An 18128-nucleotide genomic window follows, 5' to 3' on the forward strand; every position below is an offset into this window, starting at 1 on the left:
CTTGATGGTCCCAGAGAGGGGCTTTCAGCATGATGGGCTGTGACAGGTCCGGTGCTGAGCTGCCCCGCCAAGCGCACGTGGTGGTGGACCTGAAAGCTCAAAGGGGCCGTCAGTGCTCTCTGGGGGTGTGTGAATTCCAAACCAAGTTTTATCTATATTAGTCTAATTAGTACCTTGCCAGGTACGAGTGTGCACTTCTCCAGCCCTGCCTTCAGTACCGTGGGTGAAGGTGGAGAGGGGGTTTTGCTGTCCTGAGGCAGGAACAGCTGAGGCTTGTGTGCACCAGGACCCTGCTGGGGCTCACCAGTGGTGCAGCTGCAGCTGGGCTCAGAGTTGTTGAAATGGAAGGAATTAATCTTCCCACTGAAGGCAGGTTGAAGGCATTGAAAGGAAAGACAAACAGAAGGGCAGGAGATAAGGGGCTGGAATAGCCGTGGTCATGAAAGCCAGGCCATTTCTGTGTGACAGATGGGCACAGATGCTAGTGACAAGCTGCAGGAAGCACTTTCCAGGTGCCTAAACCAAAGCCACATCTTGTCAGCCAATAGGACTGGGTGCCCAAATCCCATTCCTGAAAACGCCATCCCACAAAGGCAAGAGGGGCTCTTGCAGGGCTTGGCATGGCTGGAGGTGTCTTCCAGCCTTTCCTGAGCCGGAGCAGCTCGGCTAAGCTGGAGCACCACCCATGGGCTGCTGCTGTGTGTCAGCAGGGCTGGATGTGTCCCCATCACTTTTCCTGCAGCTTTCATATCTTAGGAAGCTGAGCAAATCAAGAAGAAAAGAGGCATTTATTTCCCTGCGTGAAGGAAGGGTGTGCATGAGTGAGCTTGCTCCTGTTTGCCGTGTGCTGTTTGTTGAGCAGTGAGTGTGACACTTGCTGACTCCAGCACCCTGGGATGCTCCGGGCTGCAGGGACATGGCAGCTCCCGACTGTGTGTTGCTGCAGTCCCAGTTAACAACCGTATTTTCACATGAATCAAGATCAAAGTGTGCTGATCATTTCCAGGCACTGCTTTTCTTCCCCGTTTTCCTCCCTTCCCAGGCCCCTGGAGGTGCCCACCTTGCCTCCTGATTTTTCCCATGCTGTTTCCCAGCTCCGTCAGGCTTTTTCTCAGCCAGGTGTGCCTTGCAGCAGGGGTATCTTCAAAGCAAAGGCACTATAGTGGAGGCTTTTAAGCTTTTCCTAATGCTTTCTCCCTCCCCCCACGTGATGCTGAGTTTCGGCTGGAGCCGGGCTGTAATGTGCACCATATGTAGGACAGGAAGCCCCTCGGATGGGAAGGAATGCAAGGTCCCCGGCACGACACTGCTCCAGAAGAGCAGGGGCCAGCTCCGAGGCTGGCCTATGGGTGGAAACGAGCCTCTCCTCCCCATGCAAAGCACCGGGCTGGGCATGCTGTCATGTGCAGAGCTGTCTTGGTGTGTGGGGTGATGGAGGCACGGGGTGTCCTGGCCAAGTAACTGGTGGGGGCTCAGAGCTGCTCTTCATTTCATTCCAGAAACGGATGACCCGAATGCCATCCTGTGCGCCTACCCGGTGAACAACTGCGTCATGAAGTTCACCTACTCAGAGCTCGCCAGTGGGAAGTCCAACCTCACTGTCCTCAAGGAGCCAGGTCTGCCCTCCTTTGCCCTCCTTCTGACAGTGCAGCCTGCCCCGCAGGAGGTGCTGGGCTGCTGCTGGCTGGCAGAAAGCTGCTTTCATGGGCTGCATGCATGAGCAAATAACTGGGGTGAAACCCAGAGCCAAATGCTCCCAACTTAGTAAAAAAGGCTTCTGACTGAGAGTGCAATGTGCAGGATGTTGAGATTAAAACTGGCCTGCTCACATAGCATGAAGTAGATCATGTACTGATTTGGGGACAGAGCCACTGTGAGCAAATATATTACAGGTGGGGACACCGGGTGCTGCTTTTAAGTCAGGATGTTAGGAAACCCCCACAAGAGCTGTGGATTTCTGCATTTCCAAGCAGTAGCTCTGGTCCCAGCAGCTCAGTGTGTGTGCCCCACCTCCCCTCCCCTGGGACAGCTGCAGTTCCCAGCATGGGCCCTGTATGTTGCTTCAATCACAGCAACCCAGCTTCTCAAAGGAAACCCCATGTGGCACTTCAGGAAGAGCTGGTGAGCACCCAGCAGGAGCTTCTTGTGCTCTGCTCTGCTCCTCCAAGACACAGGCCAGGGTGGGAAGTCTCGAGGGAAGCACATTTCATTTTATTTAGTCTGCAGCCTGCACTTAATTGAAAGACCAGCTGATTAGCTGACAGGCAATGTGCTTAGTTAAAGCAACCGGTAATTACCTGTCTCCAGATCAGAGTGGGTCAGGAGCCAAGCTGGGTTTTGCCAGAGGCGCCTTGGCCCTCTGTGTCCCACATGGGTTGCCCAGCTTGTCCCCTGATGCGCTGTGTGACATTCCAGCCCTGGTGACGTCCTTGTGAACTGTGCTGTTGCCCTGCCCCCAGCCAGGAATAAATGCTCTTGAATTTAAAAATAAAAAATCCCTTCTGTTACAGCGAGGACTGTTGCTTTTTTTAACTCAGTCCCTGCTGCTCACACAGTGCCCTGAGGCCACTTGCTCAGTGGCTGCGCGCCAGGTCATGATGTCCCGGTGTCCTGGTCTGGATACACCTGCTCCAGAGCTGATTTCCTTCTCCCCCTCCTTTCTAGCATGCAGCTCAGCCCCCAGTGCTGTGACCATTGTGCTGGCCGTCATCGGCAGCGTGGTGCTGATCGGCACCATCCTGCTGGGGCTCTGGAAGCTGCTCGTCACCATTCACGACAGGCGGGAGTTCGACCGCTTCCAGAGTGAACGCTCCAGGGCGAGATATGAAATGGTGAGCCCTGGGGTGCTGCTGGGGGAGGGGGGTGGGTCCCTCAGCATAGCTGGCAGCAAAGAGCTCTGCAGTGATGGAGAAAAGAGATGGATGTGTGTACTGTGCTGTCTGGAAATTCAGGTGGCCAGGTCTACAAGGAAGCATTGTGGGGAGGTTTCCTGCCCATGGGGCTGGTCAGCATTTGAAGGCATCACTTTGTGCTTGCAGATGGGACAGAAGGTGGGTCAAAGCCAAATGCAGTTATCTCTGAAGTAATTAGAGCAGGTGGTAGAGGATGGAAGAGAAATTGTGGCTGTTCCATCCCTGGAAGTGTTCAAGGCCAGGTTGGATTGAGCAACCCGGTCTGTTGGGACGTGACCTTCCAACCTAAACCATTCTGTAATCCTGTGAGATGATTACACACATCTTTGCCATGACACAGGTTCTGCTCCTTACCTTTTCCCTTTGTTTATTTCTCCAAAGGCATCCAACCCCCTCTACCGAAAGCCCATTTCTACGCATAACGTGGAGTTTACGTTCAACAAGCTCAACAAGTCCTACAACGGTACGGTTGACTGATCAGGTCTCAGCGCGTGGGACTGCTGTGAACAATTGCTTGACTGTATTTGCTGCTCCCGACTTGAAGATGGGATCGATCCTCTTCAGAGGAGGGAATACCTTACAACAGGACTGGTCGATGACGCAAGCCTGTTATTTGCACAGTGAGGAGAAGAGTAGCGTGCTGTCTGGGGACACGCCGAAGCCAAGGCAGGCTCACCGCCTGTGCTCATGGACTTCGAGCCACGTGAGGCTCCACAGCCCAGCTTTCCGGATATATTAAACCTGCCAACTAAGTGAACCAAGTGCCATATTGCAGCTTTAGACATATCCCATCCCACTAGAAAGGGTGACTAGGCCAAAATCAGGGGAACCCCACGCCATTGCAAGTTGTTAGGGGGGAATTAGCTTAAAAAAAGAGGAGGGTGTTGGAAGCATTTGTATAAGAAATTAGGATACAAGAATTTGCAGTCTTTAGGATTTTTTTTATATAAAAACGAAATAAAACTATTGTGCATACATGATGCTGCGAGCGGAGTTTGTTGTCTCCTTAATGAGCCCCGCAGGGACAGACTGAGACGGGGCGTGCTCCTGCAAGGAGAACGGGTGCTGCCGTATTTATTTATCGGCCTTATCAGTCCCAGCACGAGGACACAAACAGGAACCGGAGCCGTGGTGACGGCTGCAGAAGGTATGTTGGTTTAATGCCGCACTGTTGACCAAGGGTGGGGACAGCCAGACATCGCTTGGAGCTCACGCTCGGCACGGCTGCTCCACGTCAAGCAGCAGGAAGGCTGGGGAAAGCCCGAGGGAAATGGGAGTTTAGGCTGAGGAAATGTTCAGCACTGATTCCTTGCGCTCTGTAAGTAGGCATCCAGCCTGGGTGGCTGCAGGAGGGAGCTGTGAGCATGGCATGCCAGCCACACATCTGCCTCTGAGTGTTTCACATCCAAGGTTTGAACGCAGAATAGAGCTGGGGGGTCCAGCCTCAGCTTCTGGCCAACCAGTGAGCTGGTTAAGACCTAGCGCTGTTATTTCAGAACTTACATTTTGTTTTTTTCACCCTGAAACCGTTCCTCCTGCCCCATCTGTTTTCCTCTGAAGCTGGGGTTTGCATTACCCCAGATGACAGCTGCAGCTTTAAACCCACACAAGCTCTGCTCTGGGACTTCAGCAGAATGCAGGAGAGAGAAGCCAGAGCAATTGCTACTGCTTTTTATTTTTTTTGGCCTTTTTTTTTTTCCCTCTTCACCCTGAACAGATCATGCAATAGTCAGCTGAAGGAAGCTTGCCAGGGAAAAGCAAAAACAAATGGCGTTCATTGTTTTGACTTGCTTTGCTCATTGGAAAACAGCCATTGGCCCATCCTTCCGGATTTTTTTTTTTATTATTTGTTTTTGCCTCTATAAACAGGAGCCCTTATTTGCTCAGTATAAACAGCTCTCCTTCAAGAAGTTTATGGTCCCCCTCCTCCTACCAGCAGCACTGAAGAAGCACAACAAACCACACTAAAAATAGCTAGGGACAGGGATTAAGAACACAGTAAGTTACACGCTGTCAGCGTCAGAATTGATCAGGTGGCCTTCAAAACCAAAACAAAACAGTGCTCTGTCTTCACACTTCATTTTTTAATTCAGCATCCGGATGGTCACTGAATCCGACCTAGCAAGGGCAGTTTGAGGTAGCAGAAATGCAGAGGGCAGGGAACGAGGCTGGCACAAGAGCAGAGCCGCCCGGGGCACACCAAGGCTGTGCACCACTGGCCATGTCGTGCCCAGAGCCAGGACACAGCAGGTGCAGGGGCTTCTCCCTGCACTTTCACAAGAAGTAGGAAAGGTCTGAGCACAGCAAAGGGGCAGCAGCAGCTGCCGCGGTGGCAAGCTGGCTGCAGCAGCCAGCAATGGCACAGAAGTGCTCTTCAGGGGAAGCTAATGCTAACTGCACATTTCCTATGCGGTGTTTTAATGCGAGGCAATGAGGGCAGGTTAAGGTGATTCTCCTTGTTGCATACTGAATCCCTGGGAATAGTGCTGCCACCTGGGAAGGGCTATCCAGGAAAAAGTCTGGTTTTACCACCATCAGGCTGCCTAGCACTGCTTTGACAAATTCATTGCTAACACAAAGTTAAAAAAAAATACTGCATCCAAAAAACAAAAACAAAACATCCTAAGTAGGCCAGATTGCTTGTTACAGATCAAGTTTTAGCTCGGTTCACTTGCAAGGTTCACAGGCAAGGAAAGGGAGAGCAGGAAGGAAAGTGGTGGGAAAAGCAGGGCAGGAACTTTCTACACCAGCTTTGCCACCCAGAGCAGCAAACACTTTGAACACAGCTCCACTGCCTTTAGTTTGTGAGGGACCAAGCAGTTTAAAAACAAAAGAAAACCATTTGCTTTCTTCCTTTGCATTTGGAAAGGAAAGGCGCAGCCAGCGCCCCCCTTTCCAGCATTTCTTTTGCAGATTGCCTTTAAGCTGCGGCATTTCCTAGCACATTAGTTTGGTGCTGAGAGAACAGTCAATGATGGCAGCTCCAGCAAGGTGAAGTTTGACCCTGCCAGGGGGTTACTTGGGTAGGGAGGGTGGAAAGAAGGAAAGGAAGGGACCTGAAGATGTGATGATAAGCTTTGCTTCTTTCCTTGCTCATGGGGTTTGGGGGGGGAATCGGCTGTAAAACAAACTGCTCTGAAGAGTTGCCAGGGTATATAACATGGAGAGCAAGTGGAAGATGGGAACCTGTCCTGTGACACCCTTCTGAGAAAGGGCAGAATAATTCCAGCAAGAAGGAAACAGGGCCAGTTGCTGTCAGGGACAAGCAAGCAGCTGCCTGCTCCCTGGTTGGCAGCACTGGGGTGCTGAAGGCAGAGCAGCACAACAGGCAACCCACTGCATCCTGCAGGGACATCTGCTACCACATCTGGGTGGAGGAAGGATTAGGCCTGTAGGTCAGGCTTGCCTTTTACCAAAAAAAGGTATCAGAAGGTACCAGAGAAACTTTATACAAATGAATAATTAATTGTATGTTTGTAATTTTTATGGTCTCTCCCTCCAAGTTCAGCTTCTACTTAAGGTTGCATCTAGAAATAAAAAAAAAAAAAGGAAGCGATGCTAAGAGTGAGAAGCTTTACTTTCCTGTGTAAGCAGATCTGCCTGTACCCTTGGCAAGGTTAGTGCCAAGCTCTGTCACAGGAATGGTATATTTCAGTCAGCAGCAGTTTATTTGTGTCCCTAAACACACGCAGCCTGACCACAGCTAGCATTCCTGAATGAAAGCTAAAGCAGAAGGCATCAGCAGGTCACATGGTGATGGAAAATGTCAGCGCTTGTCTGGCCAACTTGGAACCCAGATGCCATTGCAACATCAGCTCCACATTTCCACAGCCACAGCTGGAGGCTGCTGCTGCACAGCCCTGGGATCAGGGGCTCCCCTGCTGTCTCATCAATGTGTTTTCCCATTTCTGGGAGAGTGCTGTTGTGTCACACCTTGGGAAAAGTCAAGGTTAAGCACAGCCTTCATTGCTTTGCTAGCGTGGAGATTCCCTGCAGCCTGTGATCGGCCTCCTTGCCCTGTACAATGATGCAGTAAGAAGGTGCTCAACAGCTAGAGGCTAAGCCCAAGCTTTAGAACATGAACGCCTCACACTTCTGCACGTATTCAACCTTGCATTTCTCCAGTTGCATGGAAAGCGAATGAGCTAGCATACTGAGGAGAGTGTCACTAAGATGTCTGGCAGGAAATACCAAGGCGAGGTAACTAACTACATGTGCAACCCAGCAGCATCTCCTGGTCTGGGTTCCGGTATCATTTCCTTATCTGAGCATACTTCACACTGGAATTAAGCTCACTGTTGTTCCTCCTTCTCTTCACTGCCCATCTGCAAAAAAAGCAAAGAAAAAACAAATACAAGGGAGGTTTTGATTTCATCCTGCCTCTTTCTCTGTTCCCATTATCAGTGGTGTCATCCTCTGGTCCCAGCACAACAGAAACTTCTCCATTAAGCTCTACAATGACACCTCTCAGCAGAGCAGAAATGATCAGCTGCAGAGAACACTGCAGAATTTCCCCAGCTAAACCGTCCTATTTGTTAAAGCATCTCTTGTATAGCTACTATTATTTCTACAGGGATAGATCAAAAGTGACTGCACTGCTCATCTTCTGCTCTTGCAATACCTATTTGACCTAAGCACAGCCTATGACCATACGATTACGCTTATCTGAGGCTATACTTTTCATCACTGCTCAGGAAACTGTGCTGTAAGCAAGAACTTCACAGCTACATCCTTGTTCGGGCTTCCTCCACACGTAACCCTGCATTTTCACAGCCTGACTGTGGACAGCATGAGATTATAAGCATGAGTTCAGAGCACGACATGGGTCATGCAGAAACAGAGAATCAAGAACGAGGACAAAGTCAACCCAGACAGGCAGGCAGGGTCACTGCTTTCAGCCTGCTTTCAGCCTGCAGGAACCTGTCAAAAGACAGAAAAACCCAAAGCCTGAGCAGGCACCAAACTGACTTTTAATCTGTTGCAGAGTTCGAACATGAAGCTCTACTTGTCACCCTGATATAGACCAACCAAGACCTAACAGAGTGATTACAAACAAACGAGATGTCCAGCCCTGTCTAGTCTGCAGTTCAATTAAAAGTCTTCCAAAACAGACCATTTCCCTGAGTCAGTGACCTCCAAAACTCAGAAATGGAAACAAACTTCCTCTGGGTATTTCACATTCCTTCAGTCCTAACTATTTCCTAAATGCAATGTTTGTGTCACTTGCTAAGAACCCACAGCAACAGGCTTTCCAAGTACATTTAAGGGGAAGTGATTCAGTTATTTTTTCTGAATTTGGGTCTCCAATAACTTTTTATGGAATAGTTTATGGAAACAATAACATGACCTGTCTACTATTGGCTACTAAAGCAATGTTGATACTGTTATGTACAAGTACTTTTAAGGATAAAAATTTAAACTGTTTTAATTTGATGCTGGGTTTATCAAGATTTTTGCAAGAATTTTAAGTCTGAGTAAAGCACTGTACTTAAGCAGCTATCCTGATTAAAGCACCCATGCTGCTTCTCCTTGCACAACACTCTTTGTTCTAGGCAAAGATGCCCAGGACAAAAAGATACAGTGAAAATTACAAATGTGTGTGCTACTGTTGTGGTTTAGCCCTGCTGGCAGCCAAACACCACACAGCCGTTCGCTCACCTCCCCCCCCCCCCCCCCCCCCCCCACTCCGGGATGGGGGAGAGAAACGGGAAAGTGAAGCCTGTGAGTTGAGATAAAGACAGTTTATTAAGACAGGAAAAATAATAACAATAATAATAATAATAATAATAATAGTATTAATAATAATAATGTGTACGAAATAAGTGATGCACAATGCAATCGCTCACCACCCGTTGACCGATGCCCAGCCTATCCCCAAGCAGCCGCGCCCCCCCCCCCCCCGGCTAGCCACCCCTATATGTTGTTCAGCATGACGTCAGATGGTATGGAATACCCCTTTGGCCAGTTTGGGTCAGCTGTCCTGGGTCTGTCCCCTCCCAGCTTCTGCTGCATCCCTAGCCTGCTCGCTAGCAGGACAGAGCGAAAAGCTGAAAAGTCCTTGGCTTGGTGAAAGCACTGCTCTACAACAATTAAAACATCAGCATGTTATCAGCGCTCTTCTCATCCTAATCTAAAACATAGCACCCTGCCAGGTACTAGGAGGAAAATTAACTCTGTCCTACCTGAAACCAGGACAGCTACGTAACAATTCCTTAATGATTCCAGATCAGGCTGATCTCTCATGCAGTCCCCAGTAACTTGGTCAGAAATACCAGCAAGTTAGCCGCCTTCCTGGTGCAAGCATTGACATCACTTGACCACAGCCTTACTCATTATGAAAATGGCAATATCTTTTCATTCTGCTACAAACGATCCTCCAGAATGAATTAAGGACAGCAAGTTCGTATAAATGCTTACTTGACAGATAATATGGATCATGTGACAACTGACAAAGTCAAATACAGCCTTATGCCTCTATATGAGGCTCTGATCGGAGCAGAGAATGAACTGCAAGACTTCCAGATTCATATATTATAATGCAAATTAGTTTTGTAAATTGTGACCTAGTTCCCATGTTGGAAACAGTTGGGACCAACAGCAGGAACTATGCTATGAATGTGAGCAGCACAGGCAAGCAAGGAAATTAACATTTGTTCTTAATTTGAAATGGATTTTTAATCACTTTCAGGTGCCTCAAAAAAAAAAAGGCACACATGCTTGTTTACTATAATCATCCTGACACAAGAATGCACATAGGAGGTAACATGGTTTTGTTTTGCTAATTGAAATGTTTGTGATGCTGGTGTCAAATGAAGCACTGGAATACAACTTTTTCCATGACTTACTCAGTGCACAATGCAGGACTGAGAAATAATTTTCCAATCTGTTGCTCAGAACTTGTTTCATAAAGAAAATGAGTTGCAAATACCTTCTAAAAGTAACAAGATACTAGATCACATCCATCTCTCCAAATCCAGTGGCTATTTTTTCCACTAGAGGCCTGATAAACTAGCTCTCAGATCTTCCTCATGGTTTTAGCTGCATAAATTTCAGACGCATACTTCACAGCTAGTGGAAAATACTGAACTCACCAAGTTCTGCTTGTGCTCTAACAGTGACCCTCCTAAAACACGCAGCGCTAAACCCAAATCTGAGGCAGCTGTCTAGCAAACTCTACTGCTTTAAGTTATGGCATCACAAGGGAGTAAGTTGTTGAAAACCAGGTAAGTTTTCATCTTAAGCATATCTCAAGTTGGTATCAACAGCGGAAACCGTCAGCTATAGGAAGACTAGGGCATCAACTATCCTGAAAAATAGAGTCTCGGCTCCACCTGGTGGACAGAGTAGTTTTCTGCAAAGCAGTTTAAGTGAGAAAGCCTTGCTTCTGCTACATGCCTCAAGGATATTCGGTAATTAATGAGACACAGCAAACAAATCCCCCAACCTACATTCACTTTAAAAGACTGAAACTTCTTAGAAGTTGATGCAAAGTATCCTGACTCACAGACTATTGCAGGGCAGCTCACAAGAGACAACACACTCATCAAGTTCCAGTGGTGAAGGATGGCCACGAGAACCTTCCGTCTTTCCTATGTGTGGAGAACTCCATCTAAACATGGCACACAAGAAGAATCTTGAACCAAACAGCAGCCCCAAGGAAAAACAAAACATACATAGAGAAAATTCTAATACTCTTTCCACAGCAACACATTTATAAGCCGTAAGAAACCTTCGTCAAGCGCAGGAGAAACATTTCCAAGGAACATGAAATGCAAAAGGATAAGGTCATAACCCTCAACCTACCCAGGCAGCCAGGAAGCTTTTCAGTCACACGTTTCTGAAGTCTGACTGCCTGCACAGCACTAGGTCACAAATACAAGAAGCATACATACCACAGACCCTCAAATCCAAGCCCATTTCCCTTCTTCCTAGACACTCTGCATACATTAATCCAACTGACAACAAGCACAAATTCTCCATTTGAACTTCAGCATAACTCTAATCTCCTGAAAGGCTAGGAAAGTGTCAAGTATTTGTCAAGTATTAAAGCCAAAAAAAAATCTCACTGGATATAATTGTTCCTAGCCTACAAGCAGATGTATTTAAAAAAAGGACCCAGCTTTCTTAGTGTACTTTGCATCAGCAAAGAAACAGCAATGGTCTAGAACCATACCACCATGCATCTGCATTCTTCACGTTTTTATGTTAGCAATGAAAATTCAAGCTTATTTCCACCTGGAAAATATTGAATCTATTCAAGGTGATTCCATCCTATCATACATGGTATTTCAACTTAACCCTTCTTCACAACGCCAAAGCGTGGAAAGTAATTCCTGGAAGTATTCCACAAATATTTTCATAAATCAAGCAACAGAGAGTACGTATTTGTTTCTCATTAGAGCAATCAGCAATTCCACCATAATTAAATGCACAACAGCTGGGAGCTATAAAGATTCTTGTCAGAGCAGACTGTAAGCACCATCAGCAGTAATTCCTACAAGTCACAAAAAACAGCAGAATGACGTATTTTTGTCATGCCCTGGCTCTGAAAATAAACAGTGTTTCGCACTGCCACAGAAAAAAAGACTTACAGATCCAATTACATGAAAATAGTAGCAAACTTATTTATTAGAGAACATATTATTCAATTTCACAGTGTAGGATCAAGACTTGATACTTGCTGCTTGGAAATTGTGGAGTTGAGCAATCCTGTGACAGTGAGACAGGTCAGTGCTGCAGGTGAAGTTAATAGTAAAATACTGACCCACAGCCAGAGGAATTCAAGGGTGAGGAGGTTAAGCAAGAGCAACAACAGCAAGGCAAATATCCTTGGAGTGTTCTCATTCAACATTTTTCAGCAGAGAAAGTTATTAAAACTAAAAACCGAACATCAAATTTTGGTTTCATATATTCAACAACTGAAAATACTGAAAAACAACCATGGCAGGTACAACTTTGTCTGTATGTATGCAATTAAAAAGTAATTTAGCCAGCAACAGATTTTCTTCCAGAAGGGCCCGGTATTCTACTGGCTGAAGTGTCAATGCATTTACGTAGAAGTCTCACAATGATTACAGCTCCATCAGCTCTGCTCATTGACTCGGGAAGCGACCTGCATCCCATCTCACGCATGAACACCAAGCCTGCTTATGTAGCTCTCCCAAGCTGCCTTCCTGTACTTCTCTGCTTCTTGAAGGCGGTCTGAAGCTGATAAGATGCCTCGTCCCACGATAATGATGTCTGAACCTCTTTCACTAATAACTTCCTTGGGGCTTAGGTACTTCTGTCCAAGATCATCACCTGAAACAGACACCATTTTTTCAGTTTGTGCAGAATTATACCTTCTAAAAACTTTCAAGGAGATGTTGGAACAGAAAACAGGTCCATTGTTTCAGTTCTCACCCTAATAAACCATCAGGTACCTCCAACTAATGAACACCTACCAATTACTGTGGCAGGTATGCTCTGCTCCTGTACTTGACATAAGTCTTGCTCAGGCTTATGAGCCACAGCAGGCCTCAACGTGATCGCTCCCCGAACCAGACAGCTCGTTAGCAACGGAGCCTCAGGCAGACCTCTATACCATGAGATCTCTCACGGAAAATAACGAAGGAATCTGAGCTTGACTACAAATCAATCACTTTACTAGACAAATACGGTACTTCATCTCTTTCCTCTGTATAATCAAAGGAGAAGTCATCTTGACACCATTCCTCTGTTATTTATAGAGTGTGGTAAAGCCTGATGCTACCTCTCTCCCCTTTATACCTGTTGTTTATGCCATATAGGCACCAGACAATCAGCCCTCCCCTCCAGTTGTATCCTGTGGTGTAACTAATTGACAAGGACATGATTAAATGCTAAGGGGAAGGGGACTGTCCAACCTTAATCATAAAAAATTGGCAAAAGCCTTGTATCCTGGAAAAATTACTGAACAAAAGACAACAGCCTCGCAATCCTATAAATAGTAATCCCAAACAAGAACTCTGAGCTCTCCAGCGACTGCAGCGGGCTGCAGCCTCCAACTGTGCCCAAGCTGAGACCCTTCTGAGCGTAGCCCTGAGAGGAAGTGCATCTCAGGGCTGACTCCTCGAGGAACAAGCGTGTCTGCAGATAAATGCCAGCGAGGTAGTAGGTTGAATAACTCGCTCTAAGGGGAAGTTTTGGAAGCATGCAACTGGATTTAGAAAGCCCCCAGGACAGTAAGTCTCAGGTGAACCTTGCCATTCTTGAATCCTTAACTAAGTTGCTGTTTTTATTATAACAAGTTCTTTAGATCATTGTATTAGTTGACTACTACTTAAGATACTGATTAACTGCTGTTAAAAAAATTAACCTTGCTGTTAAAATCATTATATTCTATATTATAAAAAAATATAAACCTCGTTATTTGCTATGAAGGTATGTAATAAATCCTTAACTGCTTCTATATGAGAGTTTTGTAAAATCTAATTCCACAACAATGACACAGATCAAATTTGACATAGAGAGCCCTCATTTTTCATGACTTACCAATTCCAATAGATAGAACTGATGCTCAAAGAAGCACTGATCTTGCACTTACTGCATTTACAAACAGACTATAAATATTTCAGGAGACGTTACCTCCAGCTTGCAGCTGTACCCCTGGAGTTAAGTGAAGAAATTCTGGTTTCTTACTAACTCTAGATCCAGATATGAATCCAAAAACAAAATCAGAGTTTTCTTCAGCCATCTGTACCTGAAAAAGACCAATAAACAGTTTCAAGTGATATACCTAAAATCAAGCTTGCCCACTAATCTGCTTCTGATGCACACATTGACACATTGAAGGTGTGCAGAGCAAGGGCATGAAACACTGGAGTGTTTCTAGCAAGTTCTTGCTTTACCAATGTAAAGTCACCCAGAACTGACTCATCCCTCATTGATCTTGCTTTTCTTGCAGACAGGAATGCAAAAGTTACATTTATACGCTCAATGAACTTACACTGATTAGAATTTTATTGCTAATCAAAAAAAAAAAAGGTGGTGAATGGCAAACCTGTCACGTTCACTAGGGCTCATGGTGTGAAAGACAACCACCTTACACCAGCAGCCTACAGACGTAACCTTTAAGTGCTACGCTATCAGATTCCTGAGTCTCCACAGAAAGAGAGCCTATAATAAATAGAACTGGAGAGACTTATGGAAGCGTAGATGTTAGCAGCACACAAAACCTCCCTTGTCAGAAAACTTTACAAGCCGTTAACCTGAAACAGAAGTGCCTACTCACTGCAGCTTCTGTGTATTTGCCTGTTGCAAGCGACCCTTGGGAACTCATCTCAGCAATGAGAAGGCAGCCCCGCTGCAGAGGAAGGCCTACTTCCTTCAGACCCTTCACAACTCCAGAACCTGGAACCACGTGAGCATTAACTATGTCTGACCAGGATGCTATTTTGAACATACCACCTGAGAAGAGAGAGAGAGAAAGACACAGGCAAAGTGAAGTTAGTCATTAGAAACGTATTAAACATGAATTAAACAAAACAAGCAGTACACTAAATCATTCACGTTAAAAGACTTTTTACTGCTGAAGCTTAACAGTTACAAGTGCAGTTTTATCAGACACTCCTGACAGCTGCACAACCACAAAGCATCATCTCCCAGTTTTATATTACAGAAGCACTTAGTAACTTGCCTTTACTATTCATTAAGTCATCTACAGTGAGCTAAAATTCTACTGTCACAGGTGCAACAGTATTCAGATCATCTACAGCTGCAGTAACAAATGAAAGCCATAACAAGCACACAAGCATAGCAGGCTGCTTTAAGTGCCACACTGCGTTTCTCGTGGCAAACAGCTATTCAAAAGTACTTACTGAGCACAAGCATAGATTCATTAAAAGATTTAGGTTTTGGAAGGGACCTCTGGAGGTCGTGCCCTCTCAGCAGGGCTAACTTCAAAGCTAGATGAGGTTGCTCACGAGTTTTCTCCAAGGTCGGAGATCCCACAGTCTCTCCTGACAGCCTGTTCCAGTGCTGCAGTTACACAGACCGGCAGCAAAGTTATTGTAAACCAAGGCCGATGATAATCACCTTCATACTGATGTTTCACTGTGTTTCCAATGTCTGCAAATTTCCTATCTTCAAAAATCAAGAACTCGTGCCGATCTGCGAGTGCTCTCAACTCCTTTACTACTTCCTGGGTGAAATCATTCAGGATATCTACGTGAGTCTTTAGGATACAAATGCTGGGGCCCAGGCTGGCAGCTAACTGCAGCAGCTCTTTGGATCCTGTGACATCAGCAGAAAGGCACAAGTTGGTTTGTTTCTTTTCCATGAGCATGAGAAGCCTGGCTGCAACAGGATGCACCCCGGGCAGCTCAGCACGAGCCCTGAAGCTCAGCTCTTTACAAATTCTTTTCACGGGAGCGGGACCATTCTGAGCCACTGGCTCAAACATGTTTCCCCGAATGAAGTTCTTCACCTTCTCAACCATCTCAACGTCCACTTCTCCCTGCTGCTGGAGAATATCTAACAACCCAGACAACGTGCAGACAGAGTGCAGACGAATTCCACGTTCTTCTAACCTGGCCTTCCCACCCTGCTCCCTGTCCAACAGCACTACAGCATCTGTGACTTTCAATCCTTCTTTCTGAAGAACTTCTGCAGTTTCCAGTACACTAGATCCACTTGTTACCACATCTTCAATGATTAAACATGTTTCTCCTGGATTAATGGTGCCTTCTACCAGCCGCTTAGTACCTTTAAAATAAGAGACACACACTTAACTAAATGAACAAGGTTTAAAAGACCACAGCACACATCAGAAGTATCACGATTTTAACCTGATATGTTAAAGATCATATCTGTTTTGCATACAAGCATATGTTGCAGTAAAAAATCGAATCAGACTCCAAGAAAGTAGCAATTTCATGCTCACTGTCAGTATGTAGAGAGAATTTCTTTAGTTAATACCTGATACCAGGTATCACAGTTCTCATCACAGCTCAGTAACTGACTTGTAACTCAGTTCATAAAGACCGTTACTTCTCCAAGGGGATAAACACATTTTGTACGTTTCATTAACAAATCTGACATATTCTTAGCTGCACGTATTGAAATAATCTTTGTGTAAGCTGACTACAGAAATTCACGTTTAGTATTACTATGAATTAAACCTTCAAAACACCAACAATATTTTCTCCAGTAACTTAAAAGTCTTTAAACTAAAAGTTACTTTAAATGTCTTTGAAGTAGCAAAGCCACTGATACTCTTCAACATATTTTCTATTTTTCACAGGCATTATTCTATGCTTCACATGTCTGTTGTTAGAACAATTAGGAAGAGTAAACCCCCCAAATGCCTTTGCCATAACGAACAATAGGCACAAGTCCATGAAAGGCATCCCGGGGAGCAACAACAAAGGCTGCCTAGCTTTCCCAGGAAGCAGCAAGCAGCGGGTGAACATTACACAGACTGCGGTGCTTCAACCATGACGGTCTCACAAGTGTAAGTACAGCTCTGCAATCCGTGTGACACCGGAACCCTTGTACCAGGCAGTTAATTGCTGTCACAATCAACTTGTCCTTCACAAGAAGGAATAGCAACAGTTCTCGTGCCTAGCACATTGGCTAATGTTTAGCTTTGAAAAACATCCTCTCTAACTGAACGCTGTTGGAAGAGGATAGCGTTTATCACACACAGAAATCTATTTGACAGAGTATGTTAATGCTTCAGTTTCCCTCTCCTACACATACCCCTCATCCCCTTTCCACCTAACTAAAATAAAATTGATCCCTGTGTAGAGAACTGACTGCTTCTCACCTGGTACACCTTGCCCACTGATTACAGGGCTACGGGATTTGAAAGAAAAAGGGCTTTGAGAGACAAAACAAGAACAGACTACAAAGATTCCTCTTGGAGTCGATATGCAGAAAGTTCTGTTTGGGGGTGAGACATGGCACTGGTCTCAGCACATCAGAAACTGCAGCAACTGTTTCTGTAAGAGGGCGGTAGCCCACAATAACGGTGCCAAAAGAAAAAAAAAGACACCGTGGAAGCAAAGAAGCAGCTTGTGAGCTTCCAAACCTACTACAGCAGGATTTGAGCTGCAGGCTAATGAGAGACCAGCTGGGAGAGCCTGATGCTATGGGAGGTACGTTTCAGGGAAAAAGGTGTAGCTATTTGCATTGAAGTGGTAGTCTTAAACTGAAACAGGGATGCACGTTAGAGAAGAACCTTAAAAATATAGTTATTTCACAAACCAGCCAACAAGTAAAGACAAATTCATCATGTGAAGGTTTTACCATAGTCTTTCGCTTCCTTCCTCCGTATAAGCATTGGAACCTGCTTTTCTGAGCAAATAATTGTGGCCAGTGGCAATGCCGTGTAGGGAACGCCACACACACAGTCATACTCGAGACCAGCATCTTTTGCTGTTTGAAACAGAAGATCTGCAACCTGAAAAATACATGTATGTGAGGCATCAGACTGGAGCGACCACTCCTCAACAAGTACACCACCAACGGAAGGGAAGGCACAAAAAGCTCTCTCCTTTGTATTATTTGATAGCTGCAAGCTGCCTAACACCTGTAAGCAGTCTTCAGCGGTTTCCCCGCAGCAAAGCATCACTGCTGTGAATGATGCTTCTGCGAACGATGCTCGGGGCTCTCTGCGCCCTTTTTTTTTCTGGCTACTTACCACAAATTTCCCCACCTTCAAGCAAGCAGAACGACAAAGCAATGCCCCAAACGCCCCAGGTGCCACCACAGGGCAGGACCCCCAGGCCCCCGATAAGGCAGCATCCCCCCTCCTCCTTTTCCTCACAAAACGTTAGAGATTGGAAGGGACCTTGAAGGATCATCGAGTCCAATCTCCTCCCTTCTCCTCCTCCTCCTTCTTCCTTTTAGTCCTCCTCCTCCTCCTCCTCCTCCTCCTCCTTCACTCCCTCCTCATCCTCCCAGCGCACCAGGGGCTCCCCCCCAAGGGGCCAGCACCTGTCTGAGGAGGCCTGGGTGCGAGACGAGGCCTCGCAGGTCCACGTAGACGGGCGAGGCGATGCCGCTCTTCAGCACGAAGCTGCCGAAGCGCAGAGCGCCCGCCGCCAACAGCGCCGCCGCCACGCCGCCCGCCGCCATCTACCCGCCCTCCCGAGATGGCGGACGCGGCGTCAGGCGGGGCGGCTGCGCATGCGCAACGCTGTGTTCTTCCCCCCCCCCCCCCCGGGTCCCTCGGGTTGGGCCCGAACGGTCCGG

The 18128-nt window shown here is 46.4% G+C and overlaps 2 protein-coding genes across 2 annotated transcripts in view; one reads left to right on the forward strand and one right to left on the reverse strand.

Moving 5' to 3' along the window:
• The window catches only part of ITGB5 (integrin subunit beta 5), a 48657-nt gene extending 44768 nt beyond the window's left edge, over positions 1–3889 (forward strand). The window contains 3 exon segments of the mRNA XM_040560782.1: positions 1500–1616; positions 2665–2831; positions 3294–3889. Coding sequence (XP_040416716.1) covers positions 1500–1616; positions 2665–2831; positions 3294–3389 — 380 coding nt within the window. The 3' untranslated portion in view covers positions 3390–3889.
• A 7635-nt stretch (positions 3890–11524) lies between these two features.
• Positions 11525–18067, reverse strand: UMPS (uridine monophosphate synthetase). Its single transcript, XM_040560781.1, has 6 exons — positions 17871–18067; positions 17181–17334; positions 14967–15635; positions 14164–14339; positions 13518–13632; positions 11525–12212 (listed from the first exon to the last, which is right to left on the reverse strand). The coding sequence occupies exons 1-6, from the start codon at positions 18009–18011 to the stop codon at positions 12037–12039; spliced, it is 1431 nt and encodes a 476-aa protein (XP_040416715.1). The 5' UTR covers positions 18012–18067; the 3' UTR covers positions 11525–12036.
• Positions 18068–18128: the final 61 nt, after the last annotated feature.

This window comes from Cygnus olor, chromosome 6, assembly GCF_009769625.2.
Source record: "Cygnus olor isolate bCygOlo1 chromosome 6, bCygOlo1.pri.v2, whole genome shotgun sequence".
In the NCBI taxonomy this organism is placed as follows: domain Eukaryota; kingdom Metazoa; phylum Chordata; class Aves; order Anseriformes; family Anatidae; genus Cygnus; species Cygnus olor.